Below are 23,295 nucleotides of genomic sequence, written 5' to 3' on the forward strand. Positions count from 1 at the left end.
CGCGTTCTGTCGGATATTTTCGAGCGAATTTCAATTTGTTTTGTGTTTGTTTTTTCAAAACAAAAAATAAAGCAACACAGCGTTTAGCTAATTGTTTCTTCTTGTTTTTATAGTAAAAGCAAAACGTAACGATTAAATAATTCTTTTCTTATTTAATTCAATTCTATTCCCTACGTTTGTACCAACAATTGTTAGTGTGACACGAAATCAACGAAAAATAGAAAATTTCAAAATTTGCTACATTTCGAAAATACATATGATACATATGTACGTATGTATGTATGTACATATATATCGCGCGTACCTATACGATCGGCTTTTGGTTCGCATCCGACGTTCTAGTCGAAATATTGTCGCGAATCGGTTTGGTAACGTGAAAAATTGATGCTGACAACGTTGTGCAATTTTTTTTATATTTGAATATTTTGTAGAGAAAATAGAGCAAGTGAAAATTGTTGAGACAGCTGTTGAATTATTTCCAGACACCGATTTGGTACACTTCAACTCGATGCTTGTGAAGTGGAGTTTTGTTGGACTCCTTTTGTTTCTTTTGTTATTTTGGTGAAAAATTCAAAAATAAACAAAACATAATCCAAATAATAGAAGTAACACACAGCAGTAAGAAACTAACCAGACTAACAAAATGGCCGCTCTAACCATATCCCGTCGCAGGGAAGTAATGCAAAAAGCCGGTTGGAAGATTGACCAACACGATGAGGGTAAGCGCCATTGAAAAAACTTCCTTAAGCCAACTACATACATACATATGTACATACATATATGTCTGTGCACATGTGCATATTAATGTATACTTGGAAACTTATTTAATCGGCGATAAAATAAATACGAGGAGCTTCATGCAAATATACAGAAATATAAATCTGCATATGTATTCAACTTTTATGCGCCTCCATTATAGTCTAAGCAGAAAAAGTTGTGCAAATGTGCACCTTGCAAGAATTCGGAAGCTTTTAAAAAAAGACAAATTTTAAAATTGAAAGTTGCACACAAAATGCTACGTTCAAATTCGAATTGAAGGCCATACAAGTTGTATTGGGTGCTTCTTTATGAGTTTGAGAATTTTATATAAAGTCAAAAATTCAAAATGATTTATTTAATTCATGAAATGGTTTTTATTTGGAAGTTCATTGCATACCAGTCAAGGCGGATCTTTAAGGATGAAAGAATAGCTGATTTGTGTTTTCTTTCGGCGTGTACATTCGGATGCCAGCACAAAATTAAATAACGAAAAGCCGATCCAATTGCACTATCATCGCATGCTTCTATCTTCAAATAAATGCCGAACTGCGATCACTCCAATTTTTAACGACTTTTTCGAGTAAATCAGGTCTTGCTAGTGCCGGTTTACACACAGAGACATCTGGAGTGTCTCCCTGAAAATTCTCTTTTGATATTTCATTCGCGGTCGCACGGGAAAAATTGTTTTCGGCAACATTCGTTGCTTTTGACGTTTACTTCTTTAGCATGTTTTGAAATTTCTCTTATTCGTGAAGCTGTGATTTTTTAAAGTAATTCTTGAAAATACCCGCCCAGCTGGGGTAAAGTGGAGCCAATGATGGTAAATGATTTTTGGAAAAATCGCTACACAGCCCAAAAAAATTCCCTCCTTTTCCCTACGCTTACAAAAAATTTTCCCTACAAAATTCCCAACATTTTTTCTCCTGTGTTTACAGTATAATGAGACACTTGCAACGTCAAAATTGAATTATTTGCTTAAGTTTTGGACTTAGCACTTTATAACAAAAACAAATTTTATTCCAAATATACACATATTTATTAGATTATAAACACATATATAATGAAAAATTCAGCAAAAAGACTAAAAATTAGACTTTTTCATTACATTCAGTTCTGCAAGATAGAGTTTTTATTTTTTCAGAATCCGGCACGATTTCTTTTAAGAGTGGGATTAAATGGTCCACCACTTGCAACGCGACATTATGCTCGGCTTTTTCTTGAAAAAACTGTTTATTTTATTGCGTTCATATTTTTTTGGTGCATTTTTGTTTCGGCGTGCTTCTGCAAATCAGACTTGCCGCAGTTCAAAACTTTGTCGCACGCAGCGCATTTGCATTTTAATGGATCGTTAGCCACAGCTTCCCACCAGCCAGTAAAATTGTCGTCGTCAAGCCACTTGTTATTGAACTTTTGTTTCCGATACTTGAATTTTTCTCCTGGTGTTCCTCCGAAGAGTCAGTCGAAGAGGAGGAGCTCATTTCTGTAAAATATATAAATTTTAAATATAAAAAAAGCTAAAACTAAAATAATTGCAAATTTACTTCAAAAGTGAAAAGCACCAGAAAACATGGGACAACTAACAATTTTCGCGCGAAGAAAAAATCGTGTTCGCGTTAACGAAGAAAAAATGGCAATGTTGCCGTATTAACGCTTTTAAAAGTATACTGCCATAAGGAAAAAAGCTGGCATGAAATCTTACTGCATGTTTTTATTTTAAATGAACTTTTTTAATTTTTCCAGCTATTTTAAAATTTTTTCTGCCCTTCTTGAAAATTCCCTACATTTACAGAATTTAAAAAAATCTGTCCTCCTTTTCCCTACACCCACATTTTTCGACAAAAATCCCTACACGTAGGGAATTTTCCCTACATTTACCATCACTGAGTGGAGCACTTTCGTTAATAGTTTGTTAAATATTTCAACGAAGAAGGTCAACTGGTAAACTAATAAATAATAAGTATATACAATATAAATTTTTTTACTTGTATAAAAAAAAATTAATTAAAAATATATTGTAATTAAATATTTGAATAATATTGGGTAGTCGAAGAGGTCTTTTCGTATTTCTAATGAAGCTTCAACTAATTTTTTTTTATATTTATAATGAACTTTATTAAACCAAATATGTACCATTTTGGTCGACCACCTTTTGCCATTTTTCTTCTAGAGACATTCCATCACTGTAAAACTTTTGTGGTTTCTCGGCGAAAAACGGCGACAAGTAATTTTCACAGGCTTCTCCTGAAGCCAACTTTACTCCTTTAAGGGAGTTCTGCATTGACCGAAACAAATGGTAGTCCGATGGGGCAAGGTCAGGGCTATATGGTGGATGCATCAAAACTTCCCAGCCAAGCTCTCCCAGTTTTTGCCGAGTCATCAAAGATGTGTGTGGCCTAGCGTTGTCCTGATGGAAGACGGCGCCCTTTCTGCTGATCAGTTCTGGCCGTTTTTTTTTCTATTGCTTGCTTCAAACTCATCAATTGTTGACAGTAAAGTGTAGAATCAATCGTTCGAGCAGGCTGGAGCAGCTCATAGTGGATGATTCCTTTCCAATCCTACCAAACAACAGCATAACCTTTCGAGGCGTCAATCCTGGCTTTGCGCCCATTTGTTGAGCTTCACCACCCTTGCACCATGATCTATTTCGCACATTATTGTCGTATTTGATCCACTTTTCGTCTCCTGTTACCAGACAATTCGTGTGGTACCCAAACATCGAGCTTCTTTTGTAACCAGCCTTTTTTAAATGGTTCAAAACCGTTTGATGATGAATGTTTAATGCCTTGGCGATGTCATGGCAGTTTATGTGACGGTCCTGGTCAATCTTTTCCATAATTTCATCGACTTTTTCAACGATAGGTCGACCGGAGCGAGGTGCATCTTTCATATCGAAATTTCCAGAACGCTAGCGAACGAACCATTGTTGTGCTACACGAACTGATACAGCATCGTATCCGTAAACTTCACAAATTTCATTGGTGGCTTGCGTGGCATTCTTCACTTTTTTATACACAAATTTCAAATTATAGCGAATTTCTTCATTATTTTCACTCATTTTTGAACAGCTATAACTTTTTTTCAACTTCTCCGAATTTAATTTTGTTTTGGTTAAATGAAGCTTAAAATGTCACCTTTCTAACACCATATGATATGACACAATGTGATTGGTAGCACTGGAGATAGATGACTCCAACGACATCTATTGACAAAATACGAAAGGACTTTTTCGACTACCCAATACTTAAAAAATATATTATATTATAAATACTAAAATTCAAGTAACTAATGGCTTTAAATGCACTTTTTTGGCGCTTGAGTATCTAAAAATGGCGGGGAAATTAGATTACAACATATGCCACAACATTTCCCACAAGTTTTTTAAATCATACCCACTTTACTACCAAACCGCGTTCTGCTGTTTGCCTGTTTTATTTCATTTGATTGGAAAAGAACACAGAAATTTCTCACACAAAAGAAGAAAACGAATGCAGCAACTGTCAAAAATTATTTTGCAACCAACTTTAAGTATGACAAAACGAATGAGAAGCACAAAGAGTGTCGCTAGTACGGGAAACAAAAGCCACTCTCTCTTCCCCGCTCGTCCTTCTTCCACGAACAGAATGTTGCCCTGTATAACCCGTGACTTTCTGAAATAATTCGATCAATGTTTGCTTCCAGATCAGCAATTATATAATTAATCACTAACTTAACACAGTCCCACAAAAATAAACAAGTGTTGTTAAGTCTCATGACCCAGCAGGCCGATTAACAAGCACAAATCGAGAGATAAAGTTTTCATTAAAGTTCGTTTATGACAAATCAATGCTTTCACGTGTTGTATGGGCAGTAACTCTAGTTGGTTGGAACCAAATTTCGCGTGCATAAATACTTCCCATGTTTTGAAAGCAAACATCGTTCATCCGTGGATCGATATCGTGTTCCGTTGACTCTAACGCTCTAAGCTCTATCTATACGTTTTTGACTGACCATGGGTTTGATGACCGATTTTCAAAGTTTATAGTTTCAAACCGTGAATCTTTTCATAATGAAATAGTAAACTGCGAGTGGAGTAAATAAAAATATCTACCTCTCTGTGATAGCTGACAGCTGCGTTAACAGTTATTCCTTCGAGAAGTTGTATCATTCACAAAAAACAAAACACCCGCTACATGTATATTATTTACATAAACCATTGGTTGTACAATACACCTGCGTACAATGCCGGTCAGCTTAATAGACTAAAAAATACTAGTTTCTGTTTCATTAACAGTTTTAAAGTGCGTTTCATAACTAGTGCACAGCAACTTATTGAGTAGATTTGGCATCTTATCTCTTTCTTATTTAATTTTAATATTTTTTATGAAAATATAGCTCATCCTCATGATTCAATAATAAAAGGTTTGCCCATTAAGCAGCTTTCTCGTTCTCTCTTGACAAATCGGTCCCCATAGAAAGACTGGATTGCTAACACAAGAAAGTGTAGAGCTAAAAGTTTATGAAAAGTGAAATTTGTAGGAAAAATTCGTTGACGGATTTGTGTCGGTATATCCAATACCATTATGCCATGGAATGCATCGCTTAAATCAGAATATCATAGAACATTTTTTGGGGCAATGCGTGCGAAAGTTACATATCAATGGAAAATTTATACGTTTTTTTTTCTGATGATGAAGTGATTCTGAAGTAATTCATGTTTAACAACTAGCCCAAAAAGAGAGAAGAGTTGGGAGTCCTCCACGAGGACGTGATGGAATGTATTCTAGACATCTTCATAAGAAGCTGGGTTTGACGGAACATGTTTTCAATGCGCCTAACTTTTCATGGGTGGATGAAGTTTCCTTAGCACGTGAATACCACCGCCGATGTCAAGAAGCTTTTTTCAAAACAAAAATGTATCAATTAGTAAAAAATTTACACAAATAAATTCACAATAAAAGAAATTTTGTAAAGCTCTGTAAATAAATAAAATAATAATAATTAATTTTAATAAGTACAGGTCGCTTGTCAAATAATTAGTAATGTAAGAGTAATAACTAAATATAATTCTAGATAAAATTAAATCATTTTTTGGTTTAATATTACACTTGGAAACCTCCGCTGATAACTTCTAATGGTATAATATATTTATCCGCACACACAATTAGACACATATATGAAATTTATTTCTGTTTTATATAAAATATATTATTTCCATTAAAATATTACTTTAAATTTATTTCCCAAACCGTTCGCTGTTTGATTCCCTTTAAGTAATAAAAATACTTTTTTGCTAACTGTTTTGTCCAAATGATTTAATTTTTTTCATTTTCTTCAGCCTTCTTAAATACTCTAATGTCACAAGTGAGCAAAACTGTAATAATTGAAACATGGCTATTTCCATCACAAAAATCATATAAATACAACTTTCAAACTGTCTTAGATAAATTATTCCTTTTTTTTAATTTGAAATCAAATAAAAAAATCAACAAATTTTCTTCAAAATTTCGAGTAAGTAGTTTTATATATAAAGGGTGAATTTTTAAGAGCTATAGGAAAGTGTTTCAAAAAACGTAAAATTCAGAAAAATGCATACCATTTTTATTTAAATCGATAGTACAGTCCATATAATTTAATGTTTGAAGATTATTTCATGCAAATGTTGACCGCGACTGCGCTTCAAATGGTCCATCCGCTTAGTCCAACTTTGCATACTCTTTCCAATGTTTCGGCCGGTATCTCACATATAAATGTTTTACTGTTGTCTTCCAATGCGTTAATTGAAGCAGGCTTGTCTGAATAGACATGAGCTTTAACATAGCCCCACAAAAAATAATCTAAAGGCGTTATATCGCACGATCTGGGTGGCCAATTGACAGGTCCCGAACATGAAATAAAATGTTCACCGAACTCGCCTCTCAACAAGACCATTGTTTTGCGTGCTGTGCGGCATGTGGCAACGTCTTGCTTAAACCACATGTCATGCAAGTCAAGCTCTTGCATTTTGGACAAAAAAAAGTTGGATATCATTTGGCGGTAGCGCTAACCTTTCACAGTTACGTTACGATTCGCAGCATCTTTGAAGAAGTACGGTCCAATGATACCTCCAGCCCATAAACCGCACCAAACTGTGACCTTTTCTGGATACATTGGTAGCTCTTGCAACTCTTCTGGCTGATCTTCACTCCAAAATCGACAATTCTGCTTATTTACGTACCCATTGATCCAAAAATGAGCTTCGTCGCTGAACACAATTTTTCGACTTTAAACTTTCTTAACAGAACACGCATTTTTATAATAAAATTCAATGATTTGCAAGCGTTGTTCGTTTGTAAGACGATTCATGGTTAAATTATAGACCAAACTGAAGATATTTGACAGTGAAACAAAACACGAAACGTGCGTCAGCTGCTTAAACTAACTGTTCGAAAAGATAATAGCTAAAAAATCACCCTTTATATATATATATAATTGGCGCGTACACCCTTTTTGGGTGTTTGGCCGAGCTCCTCCTCCTATTTGTGGTGTGCGTCTTGATGTTGTTCCACGAATGCAGTGGCCTACAGTTTTAAGCCGACTCCGAACGGCAGATATTTTTATGAGGAGCTTTTTCATAGTTTTATAGCCCATAGAATTTTTGTTGCTTCCTTCTTCAATATAAAGGAAATGTCCAGCATTCATTATATGGAGACAAAGCGCAAGGTCGCGAGCAAAAACAAAAAAACAAAAACTATCAAAAATCAACTCAATTTTCGAACCACTTCAAACCTGCCATATAATATCAAAATCAATTAACTATACAACTGTGCAATCGAAATTTTCGTAAGATTCTGTGACTGTACTTTTTATTTGACTTCAAGTATATGCATATTTCTTCTTCCACTTACGCGATTTTGGCGGAGTTTAACAAAGTGCGCCAGTTGGGCACACCAAGTGAAGCCAAGTCTTTCGTCACCTAATCTTGCCAATGTCGAGGAGGCCTTCCCCTTCCTCTGCTACCACCAGATGGTACCGCATCGAATACTCTCAAAGCCCGATCATTTGCATCCATTCGGACGACATGACCCAGCCATTCGCTGCGCTGTGTCTATTTCGAAGTAATGCTCATTGTTCCATCGCCTGCGATACTCGCCGTTACCAACGTGCAAAGCCCCAAAAATCTGCCGCAGCATCTTTCTCTCAAACACTCCAAGGGACGCCTTATCGGATGTTGTCATCGTCCAAGCTTCTACGTCATACGATAGAACGGGTATGATGAGAGCCTTATAGAGTGTTAGTTTCGATCGTCAAGAGAGGACTTTACTACTCAACTGCCTACTTAGTCCAAAGTAGCACTTGTTGGCAAGAGAGATTCTTCGTTGGATTTCAAGTCTGATGTTATTGTCGGTGTCAATGCTGGTTTATAAATAGAGGAAGTCTCATTCAACCTCGGATCATAACGCGGATGCCGAAACGGGAGTGCGCCAATATACATATGTACATATCTAATACATAATAATAGTATTAATAATAAAAAATGTCTCAATTACGAAACTATCACAATGCACGAATAATTTATTTAAAAAGTACAAATTGAACTAAACAACTTTGAATTTAGCTACAAAATTTTGAACGGAGAATCGACCTCTAAATGCGTATACCTGCTCGAGAATTTCAAAAGCGCTAAGGAGAACGAAAATGGGCTTATCGTCATTATAAAGTTGCCTGTAAAATAAGAGATCAACTGAGAAGACGGCCCTTAAAGAATTTATAAGTATTTTTAGTTTTCAATTTCTTAAATTTTAATAAATAAAAATCATTATTAAGTGAGTTAGTTTAAAGATCGACTGACTATGCATATAGAATGTATGTGTGTAAGTTGTATATTACAATATTCGACCACGCCCCTTTTAAAATTTTGAATTCAGACCATGGTAAACTAATTTATAGTAGTAATTACTAGGAAAAAAACACCTGAGATGGTTCATTAGATGGCGTAGGGTCACAAAATATCAGCACCTAAAGAATTTAAAAACAACTTTTATTCAGCAAATGCCCTTTTAGCAGTCTATGTTACACATTTTACAGTCGCAACACTAGTTTAACGTTACATTCTTTTTTAATGAGTTCGTAGCAGCGATTTCAATATTTTTAGCTCCTTTTCATGGCACACTATCATCTGGACTTTTCCGAATTCGTCTTACTATAGAGCGGGCCATGTAAAATTTGCCTTTTGAATCGGCTATAAAAAAAAACTAATCAATATTTTTTTAAACTTTTTTTTTAATTCGAAGATTGAACATTGTCATTTATGAATGAAAAATAATATTGTTCAAATGACTGCCACGACTGGATTTACAGTAGGCTATTCGATCAACCTAATTTTTAAGCACATTTTCGATTGCTTGGGCTCCAATTTCATGAATGGCAACTTCGATTTCGTGTTTTAAAGCATCAATCGTCTCTGAATGGTTCGCATAGCATTTTTCCTTAACGGCTCCCCACAAAAAATAGTCAAACGGGCTTAAATCACAGCTCCGAGGCGGCCAATTGAATTCAAAAACGGTAGCCAAAAGTTCGAATGTAACTTTGGCAGTCTGACAAGTTGCACCGTCCTGTTGAAACCAAATGTCGTCCATGTCATCCTCTTCAATTTTTGGAAACAAAAACTCGTTGAGCATGTCACGGTAACGCTCGCCATTTACTGTAACCGCGGAAGAAGAAGAAGACTCACCACTTTGGAAATAAGTTTTCAATATTTCCCAATTTTGTTCAAGCGTATAGCGTCCCATTTCGTAAATGTCAAACCTTTAAGTAAATTATGAACGCATTTGACATGTCATTTGTGTTACCATTCTCAAAAAGATAGTTGGTTCAAAAGGCAAACGCTATATAGCCCACCCTGTATTAATCACCGCAGAGATTTTAGTCATACACATTTCTGTCGTTCATTGAAAATCTTTGCGACTATTCAGTTGGTCGGTACTGTACTTGTACGTAGGTATGCCTATTTTGATTTTGATGTTCTATATTGCGTAAAAATTTTGTTAGATTTTCTATTGTTGATGTTAGCTGGTAATTTGCTGAAGCGCAATTTTCTTCAGATTTTTAATAATGCTTTTCTTGTATAGATATGTATACACAAATTTCGTGTACGTACTTACAGTTTTTATAAGTATATTACAGTACATACAGTACGTATTTATAAGTACATACAGTTTATGCATAATATTCCTGCAATGCTCTTTTTTGTTACATTCGAATTTTATACTTAGGTTTATTTACATAAAGTCGTAGTAAACATATAAAGACCGCTAGAAATCGGTATTCAAATTTATATCCACCTGAGGAAAACTGAAATCCAATCGGCTTCCGCAGCTACCAGAAAGTTATTCGAATTACATAAGTTATGGAGAAAAACAAACTCAAGATCATTCGAATAATTCATAAATGTTGTACTTTACAGTAGAATATGTTTTAAATGTACTGGGCAGTCCATTTAGCGTTTGAAATTTGAGCAATTCATATTTTTTTAATCTAACAGCTGAAATAACAATCGTTATGTTTCAGAAATTTAATTTAAGATTAAACATTTCCCGAAATTTCCCGAAATTTCCCGCAAAATTATATTTTTATATAAGTTAACTTATTACAAAGTTTCTTTTTTCTCGGCTTATGCAGTGGTTCATTTTATTGACGAAAAATAACTAACTTAAAAAACTTAATAATCTCAAAGCTAACCTACTCGACGGCCTCTGTCACTTTGCAACTGCAGGTGAATGCGTCGAAAGCCGTTCCCCGTCCCCTTGGGAACTGTAGGTGCGTTGCCAGCTTAGTTAAGCTTGCGCGTGTTTCCTAGCCGTCAAGTGGGGTTTCGGATTTCTTGGTGTTATCTACATAAAGTGCACATGTCATTTTTAAGCGAAACTTCTTCGCAAAGAGTATAAGTAAATCTTCTTTATAATTTTTGTGTCAAAATATACTCGTATGTATGTGCGTTAATTTGTTTAAAAACACTTTTCTTACCAAGATTTGCCAACAGCTTCTGGGGCGATGCTTATCATTTTGACGTTTCTTCTCTTTTGACAATCAATGTTGCTAGCAGCATTGCACGGCTGTGAAGTTAGTACTAGCCCTTATAAGTGTTTGGTGTGAATTTTGATCAAGCGACGAGAAATCTATACTATAAAGGTGAATGTCTGTACGTTATCCGCGCATCACTACGAAACGACAACACCAAATGACGTAAAATTTTTTATACACTCATATTTTCACCCAATGAAGGTTCTAGGCATGTTTTTATGATGGAACTCGTTTCCCACAGCCCCCAGGCCGCGCCACCACTCTCATTCGACACTAATAATCGAATATTTGCTTAAATTTTATCTAAAAATTTTAGTTTTTCCTATTTCCCAGTATTTATGGCACACTCTAGACTTCATAATCCGCATAAGCTGTTCAACTATGACCCAAATGCAAAGTTAAAAACGGTTTGAGATAGAAAATTAATAAAAATAATTGATATTTTTCTGATTGGTTGTTTTGATTTTATTTAACGAGGCATAGCAACGGATGCCGGGTATTGTAATACGAGTATTATGGTTATTAATAAAAAAATATTTTCTATGAAATTATTGTTTGTAATTCTTTTACATAATTACATATCCTAAATCCCTCAAAACCACTCCTACGCTTGCAGGGCCGCGGATTAAAGCTAGTATCTGCTAAAGACAACAAAATTTTTTGAACCGGTCGCCGCTAAATGGCACACAGCCAACGCTACACACAACTTTTTGCGTACCGTTTTCGAAAATCGAGTAATCAGATGAAAGCAGGGATTTGACTTCAATAGACTATTCTATTCTAAAGGTTATGCCAACCAGCCACGTACGATTCAAGAGTCGAAATATAAAAACAATTTTGCCATTGTTATCGCACCAAACCTCGGGAGAATGTGGAAACTGAAAAGCTAGTCGGGGAAGTCAGTTCAATGATATTATTTATGTTATATTATTAATATTAATATTATTCCAAGTTTAACCCGTTGGGTACGGATTTATTTGAAAAAAAAATTGTTTGTTGCTTGGAGTACATTTTACTTAAGAATTCATTTATTTCTAAAATATTAGTGTCATATGTATAAGTACTATCAAGATGACTTCAGGTAATTAGAATTGCAAAACAAAAATAAATTAATAAAAAAAAATACGCTATCCACTCCTTGGGCAAACAATTACATGATGTGTCTCAGACGTCAAATGCACCCAAGGGGTTAATGGGGTACTCTTTCCAATAAAAAAAGAGCTCATTGAAAAATACTTCTGTTTTTTTTTTGTATACCCGAACATTTTTGTATACTCGTACATATATATACATATATATAGTATATAAATTCGACCGCCGTAGCCGAATGGGTTGCTGCGTGACTACCATACGGAATTCACAGAGAGAAAGAACGTAGGTTCGAAACTCAAAATTAAGAAAAACATTTTTCTAATAGCGGTCGCCACTCGGCAGGCAATGGCAAACCTCCGAGTGTATTTCTGCCATGAAAAAGCTCCTCATAAAAATATCTGCCGTTCGGAGTCGGCTTGAAACAGTAGGTCCCTCCATTTGTGGAACAACATCAAGACGCACACCACAAATAGGAGGAGGAGCTCGGCCAAACACCCAAAAAGGCTGTAGGCGCCAATTATATATATGTATATATACATACACATATAAATTCGAAATCACAGGGAGGCAGATTTTTTTATGTTTGTAGTAGAAGAGTACGAATAAACGACTACACAGATTGAAGTATCAAATCGTCACAGAAGTTTAAGGGATTTTATCGTTTCCATTTACATATGAACTACAATAAATAATATTTCAATTGCTTCGTAGCACCTTATGAGCTTTAAGATTTCAATTTGTAGAGATTTCGCCGAGATTTACGAAATAAATGTAAATTTCCACCCCGATTTCTAAGTCCATTGGTGGAACGTTCCAAGTGCGGAACGTTTTAATCATACATATATTTATATCTGATCCTTTTATTCCTGTATGTAACATAGGGAATTAGATCAGAATAAAATATAATAAAAATGTACCCTTTCTCCTTGGCTCAAGGAATAATACTTCATCAAACTCAATAAGTGTACAACTCAGCTCACGGCTTAAGATTAGACGTTTTGGCAGTGCCCAGGGTTGTCACGCACATCGTATTTATAGAAATGCATGACAGTTTGACTGACAGTTACAAATGTTTCACTGGTTCATTGTACGTATTTGAATATAACGCCAAAAATTATGGGAATTCCACTTTGAAATTTACAGCATAGTCTCAGTTATTAATCAGAGAAATCTGAGTGGTACTGTTTGTTAAAAATAATAACAACAATTTTTGGAGCCCTTGACATTGGAATCGCTCATTGTTAATGGGGTATTCTAGTCTAGAGGCCCGAATTTCGAGCATTTGTTGACGATGAATAAAAAAAAAGCTATTGTTATTTTTACGATACATTTTTTATAATTTATTTATTCATATATTAGGAGCACGCAAAATAAATTTGAAAAAAAAAAATGAATTTTCATGGAGTTATGCGTCCTTGAAGTGGAAGGGGGGGAAAAAAGGCAGTGTCCCCGTCGTCACGATTTCTACCCTTGTGGTCATCTGAAAAAAAAAAAAAATACAAATTCTTAATTAATATGAATGTCATTATCGTATGAACTAGAAAAAACGGAAAAAAAATTTTTTTCCATAAAATGGCGGCTACTCAAAAAATTGAGGTCGATTTTTCTCTTATTTTTAAGCTTTCTCGAATTGTTTACACATATTAAAAAATTGAAATTTCCAGTTTTTCGAGCTTCATACGATAGAGACATATTTAAGGAATATTCATGACAAATTTCAAGCAAATCGGTTAATTAGAACTTGAGATATCGTGCCGACCGTATCGAACGAAGTAGTTTCGAGAAACACGCGTTTGAATTTCGCCGTCCGCTCAAACCAGTCTAGCTGTCGCGTCACTAAAATAGTTGTAATTTCGAAAATAATTCGAATTTTGAAAAATCCTTTTAGGGAGATATTTTTGAATACCTAAACTATCGAATTTTGAAAAAAAAAATTTTCGATTTTTTCAAATTTCTGGACTAAAATACCCTCTTAAAGTATTAAGATCAAAGATCATCGGAACTAATTCTTTAAGTTTTGGAAAAAATAATTTCTACTTTTAGTCCATTTATAGAAATGGGGTATTTAAATTTTTTTTTCTATATTAACTTAAATTTATTATTTTATTGAGTTAACCATTTTTTGCACAAAATCACCATTAATTTATTAGAAATATTACCCTTAAATTGATTTAAAATATAATTCTTGATATTCAGACTGGACCAAAAATTCAGACTTCTTCTAATTAGTTCACAAATCGGTAGTATTCTTCCGACACAAGTGACTTTGTACTTCAGGTAGTATCAACTGCATTTGATATTCGCGGTTCGTTATCATTGAACATGTTGAAAATGCCTATATGTACATACAGTAGGTTCTGTTTTTATGCGGCTTTTTTTATGCGGTTTTGAAATAGTGCGGTTTTTTTTTAATTACAAAATACATGTCGACCTATCGGGAATTGTACATATAAACAAGATTCTAAACCAGCTAAGCAAAAACTCATCACAGATTCATGCGGTCTATGGAACGTATCTATAGTTATTATATGGGACTAGTGCCCTTTTTATGCGATTTTATTACATTATTTCAGATTTATGCGGTTTTAGCATTTGAAACGTATCTATAGTTTACTATCTATAGTTTTACTATAGAACTAGTAGCTTTTTTTTATGCTGTTTTTTTTATGCTGTTTCTTGCGGAACGTATCTACCGCATAAAAACAGAACCTACTGTATATACAAAATATGTATGTTTGCAATAACAATTCACATATGCTAAGATGCCAGACCATTGAAACTTAATTGTGGATTACCCCAATGTCTATAATCAATACTTTAAAATAATTTCTTATACGAGTATTAAACTTCTATAATACCTACATTCTATAACTAACCTTAATAGGTGAATTTTAATGGTACAAGTTTATGTATGTACATATATGGCCCTTTGGATAAATTTACATCTGTTTGGATTTCTCCACCATCTGCTTTTTTGGTTTATAGGATTTTTTAATACCGTAATATTTCATCTTTAGCTTGCTACATTGACATTGATGAAAGCGAAGATGAAGCACTGGCAGTAGACGATAACAACTACTCGCACTGGAATACTTTACCGGACATATTGTTGGAGGAGATTTTCTCATATCTAACTTACAGAGAGCGCTACTATGCAAGTTTGGTGAGTAGAACTTTTGGGTGTCTCAAAATGATCAACAAGTTTGATGTGGAAAAAAATGTATTACTGTTATTATTACTCTAAACGAATATTGGTATTATGATATGAGAAAAGAGTATAGAGATTAAATTTGAAACTCAAAATAAGAAAATGTGCACATCGCCTCGTCGTGAGTTCAAAGAACTCCGTCTATAATAGTTGTTTGCATTCTTCCTCATTGTGAATCAAGTAGAACCATCTTATTTAAAGGAAATATTCACACGGTTTCAGGGAATGCAGAAATTAAAAAAAGAACATTTAAAAAAGAAAATAATTAAAGGTGTCTTAATACCATAAAATGCTTGTGTATAGTATTAAATTTTTAACACTTTCCCCTCAGTCCGATGCCATCTATACCGTAAAATATAAACGCATTTTCCCAAACATTTATTTTTCTCCTCAGCTGGGCTCATATCTCAGAAAACTATTGACCTATTGACTTTACATTTTAACTGTAGATGCACAATTTCTTTCTGCGTTGAAGTAAGGATGGACTTGTTCATTATTTGAAATACTTTTTTTTTACAAACGATTTTCGAAAATATTTTTTTATTTTATGCTTTGGTTTCTCAAAAGCACACCGTTCATGCAAAAACTGACGCATATGAATATGTATCAAAAAAATTCCACAAGCTCCTATACCTATTCACGTGACGCGCATGAAACATCAAATGGTAAAAAAAAAACATATTTTCTCATAGCGATCGCCCCTCGGCAGGCAATGGCAAGCCTGCCTGTGTATTTCTGTCATGAAAAAGCTTCTCATAAAGAACCATCTGTCGAAGGTCCCTCTATTTGTGGAAAATCGTCAAGACGCACACCACAAATAAAAGGGGGAGTTCGGCCAAATAACTGATAAAGGGTGTAAGTCCCAGTTATAAATGTTCACATATACACCCCGTGACAAAGCGATAGCACATCAGCTTTTTGAGTACTTTTAACTATTTTTTTTCTCTTTGTTTTTAGTTTAAAATTCATGTAATTTACAAATTTTTGTCTAACAAAAATCATATAATTCCAATTTAAAAATTTTTGCATAAAAATTCGAAAAATTTCACAAAGTTTCCATTGCAATTCCTCGGAATGAAGACGTTGGTTAAGATTTGTAGAACAATTTTTGGTATTCAGTTTTATAGCTTATTTAATCTTAGAACAATAATGAGGAAATTTGAAGCTGCTTTTTTGATTTTTTAAAAGGTGAAGTCCAAATAAGCAAGACTGAGCTAAAATAGAAACGACAGGAGCTTTGTTCTGATAACTTCGAGTTTATTTATTCAAAAAAGTCTCTTCTGGCCTCAGTACACTGTTCTGCGCGATCTCAAAGCTTTTCGAAAGAGTGTTTCAGGACATTGACTGGAATGTCCTTCAGGATGTCGGTACGTGCCTTTTGGATGGCCTCTACGCGTGCAAAACGTTTTCCTTTCATGGCCAAATGTAATTTTAGGTAGAAGTCACAGGGAGCTATATCAAGCGAATACGGTGAGTGATTGATGGCTAAAATGCGATTTCTAGTCAAAAAATCAGTCACAAGAGTAAATCGATGAGATGGTGTATTATCAAGCAATAAGAGCCAACTTCCTCCTTCGCGGTATTCAGGGCGAATTCGACGAATGCGATGTAACAAACGCTTCAAAACGCCAAGATAGAAAAATGCATTGACGGTTTGTAAAGGAAGTTCTCACCTTTTCTCGCCTCCTTAATGAGGTCAGTTAACTTGTGCGGAATGAAACGTGCACAGACCTTTCGTAATCCCAAATGAAATGCGTAAAATGCAATAAATCGGTGTTTTCATGATATTCAACTCTGATTTCATGAATTTCAACGATGATTTCGGTACATTTTGATAAATTTACGAACAATTTGGAAGAAGTTTTCATTGTCATTTATGTCCTCACATCCATCTCTGACGCGTGTAAGCCACTCATGAACTCTTGCACGGGATAGACAATCATCGCCATAAACTTTTTTATCAATTCAAATGTTTCGGTAAACGTTCTACCGATTTTAAAACAAAATTTGATATTAGTTCTTTGTTGAATGTCACCAAGCTTTCATTGGAAGTCAGCTAGGGATGTAACTTCCAACGCACTAACTCATTAAATAGCTGGTACCATCAAAAAACATTTTGATGACACCAATCTTGTTTATTTTGGACTTCACCTTGTATATAATTTTTGCTTTGGCGGCGTGACGCGTTTCCTCTATACAGGGTTTGTTTGAAAAGTAATGAGCCTTATTTTTTTAAGCAGTTTTATTAAATCTTTGGCTTATATACGGTTTTTCAATAAGGGCGGGTAGATGTTGAAATGGAATAAAATGGCGTTTGCTGTATAGCACGTAGCGCCGCCCTGCTGGAATCAGATGTCGTCTAGGTCTATATGGTTCAATATGGGCCATAAGAAATTGGAAGGGCCACCACGTCGATCGAAAAATGGGCGCAATGCGCGCAATGTTTGCGTTAATGAACACTCATTTTGATAATAAAGTTTTATCATATGAACGTGCTGTTCAATCGTGTAACTTGTCATGATGATTTGGCATAAACAACTGAATAATAAACAAAAGGTTTGACAGATGTCACCAAAACTAAATGGCTGCCACAGGGCGCCAAAATTGACCCGCGCCAATTGAAAAACCCTTTACAGCTAATATTCTTCAAAATAGGGCCCTTGAGCGTCAATACATCGCTGGTAGCGATCCGTCCACTGCAGGAAACATTTTTTAAACTCATCCGCCGGAATCGCGTTCGATTCGGCTGTCACAGTTTTTTGGATCGCCTCGATGGAGTCGAAACGCCTCCCCTTCAGCTTGCTTTTCAGGCGCGGGAACAAGAAGTCCGGAGGGGACAGGTCTGGGCTGTAGGGAGGGTGGGGAAGCACCGGAACCCCTATCTTGGCCAATGCAGATGTCGTGATGAAGGGTTCAACTGTTGAAGAGGTCGGGCCGAACCCGGGCGACGCGGTTTTTCAGTCGAAGGAGCACTTCTTTGTAAAATGCCGCGTTTACAGTGCTTCCTGGTGGTACAAGCTCCTTGTGGACGATGCCTTGAGAATCCAGAGCGCTGTTCGTCTTCGACGTCCTCCCGGGATTCCTTGAACGACTTGTGGCACCGTTTTACCTGGGCACTGGACAGAGATTGGTCCCCGTAAGCCTCCTTGAGTAGCCCAATGGTTTCGGTACTCGTTTTGTTTAGCTTTACGCAAAATTTGATCGAGTAACGTTGCTCCAACGATCGCTGCATTTTCGCCACTGCAAAATCCTAACACACTTTTAAAACAGCTTTCACATGCAGAGCGATGTTGACTACACCGCTGTTGCCAGCGAACTGGGACCGGTTTCTAGTGGAAGGGGAATGTCCAACGATAATTTTCCCCCACCAGCCGATTCGGTTGATCGCTTGGCAGACGCTCCGCGCGAGAAGGCTCATTACTTTTCAATCAAACCCTATGTAACGCAATGCCGCGGATTTGTTATATATAAATTATATTATATAGAATTCTACGTGAATTTTCAGCCACTTCTAACTTGCAGTCAGAGCTGGATATGCTAACATACGAGATCTGTTCAAAAAATGAGGCAAAATTTTAAAATTTTGCAGGCTACGTACATTTACCATTCGACTATTATTTTTTTATGTTGGTACACTCGTCTCGAAAATATGTTCACGGTTTAAGCAATTTAGCCTGATTAGTTTGTTTGTGACAATAAGACAAGTGTTTTGCGTTGACATCATTCAACAATTCCTGAGCGATGCTCATGCGAATGTTGTTTTTGGCCAAAATTCCGCAATTTTGGAACGAACTTCGTTGACACACGCTTCATGCACAAACTTTCCGAAATTATTACATGGCATTAGCCAATCAATATGCCGGCATCCTCAGCAACTTCTCCAATTGTGTTTCACCGATTTTCCATAACAATTTTCTTCCCTTTCTCAACATTTTCATCGGTCCATGATGGGCTGGGGCGTCCAAAGCGGGCGTCGTCATTCACACCTTCTCGACCTTCTGTGAAAAGCTTGTACCACTTGTAAACATTTTTTTGACTCAGAGTACTCTCACCGTATCAACATTTCATGTGTTTTTAAGCACGTAATTCCATTTTTACACAAAATTGAATGCAGCTTCTTTGATCCATTTTTTCGATAGCAGAAATTCGCCGAACACGCAAAGAACTCATATGTCGCCGCTTGCACATTCGCCACAATAATAGCAATCTTTTCATGATACATTTTTTACAACTACATAGCATAGATAACAAATTTTATAAATCAAACTATAAAATCCTTAAAAATTTCAAAAAATTATCATCAAACTTTTCCACTTTTTAATCTGAGTTTATGGAAAACATTTGCACTCTTGTAGCCCATTCCATTACAGGAAATAGACAAAACGTAGTCCCTCAAAAATCGTATTGATTTCTGACACGATATTGGGCATGCTCTTTCATTTGAAGCCCTTGTTCGATAATCTGTTTAGGCTTTGAGATTATGATTTCAATCATTTGGAACTTATGCTGGCATTTCTCCAGTTTCTGTGCTCTTCACTCTTCTTTCGCCGTAATTGAATTAAATTTCTCTCCCTATAGGCTTATGCTGCGTGTTTGATCTCTAGACCTTGATTCTTGAATTCTAGAGCCGCTGAGTCCTATTCTTCTAAATGACTGCAATATACACCTACCAAAAGTCACAGTTATTTTGTCAACCATCTCCCTAAATTCAACACAATTGTGTGCATACTCTTCCCGCACCTCGTTTCGAAAGATCCAAAGATGGATTATGAAAAAACTGCAGCTTTAACTCAGTGGTATTAAGGGAATTTTAATAACTTTTCTATGAACTGCTCTATCACATTTAACATATATTGATGACTAACTCCTAATATAAAGCTCTCTGAAACATCCTGAAGATAGTGCACAAAAACAGCTCTTTATTCAAAATCTCAAATCATTTTGTGACACCTTCTACATAAGTATGGTATATCCAGAGCAGTCGAGGTTCAACACAATCGAAATTAGTTGGAAGTGATTTTTAAAATATTTACTTAATATCACTTCTTTCCTAGGTATGCAAGCATTGGTATAACGCCTTTTATCTGCCCATGGTTTGGTACAACTTTCTAGTTGACGATCGAACACTCACACGCGCTAAGTATAACTACTACTCAGGCTGGCAATATTGTTTAGATCACATGCGTACGCAGAATTGTCTTTCACGAGTTGGTAAATATTTGCGCGGGTTGGAATTCCGACCAGAGCATAGCTTCAATAACATTTTTCAATTCATGACAATGCTCTCATGGAGTATGGAAAAAGTAAGTTCAAATTTTAATGAAAATATTTAAGTCTATGTCCATGAAAATATTTTCTTGTCAATATATTAAAAAAAGGGTTCTGGTGTGAAACCACCAGCTGATCTTAAGGATGTTGGCTCGCGCATACGATCTCTTGTCTATGTGTTTCCCTGCAATATGTCGCAAGCGAACGATCCAGAAGGCATCAAACTCTTCGGCACTGGCGGTCAATTGCTCAAAGGTCTCAAGGAACTGTTGTCTAAATTACGTGATCTACGCACTTTGAAACTAATTGATTTTGTATTGGAACGCTTCGAGGCAAAACATCTGCTCGATGAAGTGCTGGAGGCGTGCTGCACGAAGATGCGCGTACTGAATCTGGTGAATGTCACAACCACTCACTGTCCAATAATGCATGTGGGGCTGTTCATCAACTTGCAGGTGAGTGCAAAATCTATGCCAGAATTAAAAGCAAATGCGTTAAAGTAGTGTTCCATATTTCAGATTCTGACGATTTCGCCACAAAACATAGACGACGATGTTTTGTTGCTATTAGCCGATACAAAACTGAAACATCTGCATTTGTTGCAAAACCGTTACACTTCCACGTATTTATCCATTTCGCCCTGCACTGTGAAGGCGTGGCGACAGCTGAAACGTGATAATCCCAGGCTAAAAGTGCATCTGCGCGTCGAATCGATGGGCGATGGCGAAGTTGTTTTTCAGCCAGAAGCGCCAGTGTACAGCATCACCTACGAGTCACCAAAATCGAAGGTGGGTAAGGTTCTTAATACTCATAAATCTGCCTTGAAAATAAAAAACTACAATACGATTTCCAAAAAAAAAACATGATATTGGATAAAAGCCACGCCCATTTCATTAGAGTATTGCACAAGTATACGTTTTTTTTTCTAAAAGCTGTCGCCCCTCAGCAAGTAATGGCAAATTAGGTGTAAGAGCCCGACCACACACGCAAAGGGTATATAATGAAAAACAGGAGAGTGATAAAATTAATAATTAAATAAATGAATACATTTTTTACACCAAAAACCGTTATTTGGGGAAATTTCGACAACTATATGACAGAAAAAAAAGTATGTGAAATTTCAAACTGAGCTGCCGATTTTACATAGGAATTAGATGTTCTAGTTCTTGGGTAAACAAATCGTTCATTACTTGTAAACCTTTGTAGTTGTAATTAGAGTGCTAAAGTCGAAATACTGCCTTTGTAGTGAATTGAAATCTGATTTTCCTAATTTTTTTAAATATTTTACATCTCCCGCAAAATATGATACTACAAATTTTGTTTGGAACCTTTGCGCATTTCTATAATCATATGTATGTAAGAATCTCTACGATTAACAATTTTTTCTAAACACTTTTTTCTACTTTAGATCAAAACTGATTTCATCCTGCGTATGGTGGATAATTATAAAACTAGGCTCAGCGTTTATGGGTATGAGATGCTGCCCCGTTTTACTAGTCCCAAGCCGTTTCACAATCGAGTCGATAGCCTGATGATGCTGATTAGTCGACAATGTTTCAATCTGCATACTTTGGTAAGTGCGCTTAAAGATATTACTCCATCTTGAAAGCTTTACTTTTCAAATATATTTTTAAATCAGTTTATACGCGAGAAAGTGTCTACCTCCACAGTGTTGCTGATTGCGCGAACCGCCAAAAACTTGCGTCGGCTCCATGTGCGTCGCTTTGCGGTCATTATACGCTGCGATTGGCCGCGACATCCAGAATGGACTGATGAGTTCTATATTTGGCTGAGGCACACGTCGCGCTCCTATGAATCGGTAGAGCGCGAGGTGTCACAGATACTTGGCCATGAGTGGAATTTTCTCAGTGATTGTGAGTACAAGCAACTTCAGGTGGATGTGCGAAGAGAGTTCTAATTGAGAGAAATGTGATATTATTTGCATATGTATGTACTATATGTGCTTAGATGCTTGCTCAAATGCTTACGCATAGTTGTTAGTAGTTTTATATTTATTTGTTAAAAAGAAAAAACAAAAAACAATAATAAAGTAACAAAAATATTGATGAAACATTTTAACATATGCAAATATTGAATGGGACTTCACATGGGTCATGAGGCTAACTGTATTGTAGAATTTCACACAATTTTTTTCATTTTTTAAAGGAGAGTGATTTTGCAGAAATATTGCATACAAATGTATACATTTGTACTTTTAGTTGCATTAAAGTAGAAAATATTACACGTAAAACTCATCCATTAACTATGAAAAATTAAATAAAAACCACTCAAGAAGTGATGGGAAACCCCTTTCAGCATTTGAACAATTAATATATTTACAAAAAATAATTAAGATTTAATGAAAACTTGCCAGTGTCCAAATATTTACGTCAACTCAGCTTAGAAATATGGCACAACTAAATTGCTCGTATACTCGTATATGAATGTGTGTGTATAGTGACAGTAAATGCAAATGCACTAACGATGCTTAACGAGCTTTAGGAATATATTAGTTGCTGACATTAGAATAGTCAACATAATAGTTGTCAAAATATTTGCTCAGTATTGGTAATATATTTTCGGGATTTACCATTTATAACCCCGTTCATGTCTGCTCTTAAAGCTCTGCTTTAGATTGTTATATGACACACTTTATCTATTAAGAAGGCAAACATAAATGAAAAGACGTATGAGTGTAGATACAGCTAAGGGCAAAATAAAAGTATACCTAGAGGAAAACTAAGAGAGCAAATGGAAGTAGCATCAAATATAAATGACATGGATGCACGCATGCTTTTCTAAGCTGAGTAAAACACTACCACTGCAGGTTTAAGCAATTTTACCAAATAAATAATTTTAATTTTTTCTGCTATAATAAATTACTCATAAAAGCCGGAGTCTGTATAAAACTGTAAGTCCTCGATTTTTGA

At 35.6% G+C, this 23,295-nt stretch overlaps 1 protein-coding gene across 1 annotated transcript; it reads left to right on the plus strand.

The window, feature by feature from the left end:
• The first annotated feature begins 318 nt into the window (after positions 1-318).
• On the plus strand, positions 319-22,486 carry LOC128867800 (uncharacterized). Its single transcript, XM_054109307.1, has 7 exons — positions 319-719; positions 14,907-15,052; positions 20,152-20,400; positions 20,476-20,820; positions 20,884-21,153; positions 21,774-21,938; positions 22,005-22,486. The coding sequence occupies exons 1-7, from the start codon at positions 644-646 to the stop codon at positions 22,281-22,283; spliced, it is 1,530 nt and encodes a 509-aa protein (XP_053965282.1). The 5' UTR covers positions 319-643; the 3' UTR covers positions 22,284-22,486.
• The last annotated feature ends 809 nt before the right edge of the window (positions 22,487-23,295 follow it).

Source organism: Anastrepha ludens, chromosome 6 (assembly GCF_028408465.1).
Source record: "Anastrepha ludens isolate Willacy chromosome 6, idAnaLude1.1, whole genome shotgun sequence".
In the NCBI taxonomy this organism is placed as follows: Eukaryota; Metazoa; Arthropoda; class Insecta; order Diptera; family Tephritidae; genus Anastrepha; species Anastrepha ludens.

What these genes read in the sequence shown, in the direction of transcription:
- LOC128867800 (XM_054109307.1), top strand. Translation starts at nt 644, where the DNA reads ATGGCCGCTCTAACCATATCCCGTCGCAGGGAAGTAATGCAAAAAGCC. An exon ending in TCTCATGGAGTATGGAAAAA is followed by an intron (nt 20,401 to 20,475) that starts GTAAGTTCAAAT and finishes TATTAAAAAAAG; the next exon opens with GGTTCTGGTGTGAAACCACC. An exon ending in ACGAGTCACCAAAATCGAAG is followed by an intron (nt 21,154 to 21,773) that starts GTGGGTAAGGTT and finishes TTTCTACTTTAG; the next exon opens with ATCAAAACTGATTTCATCCT.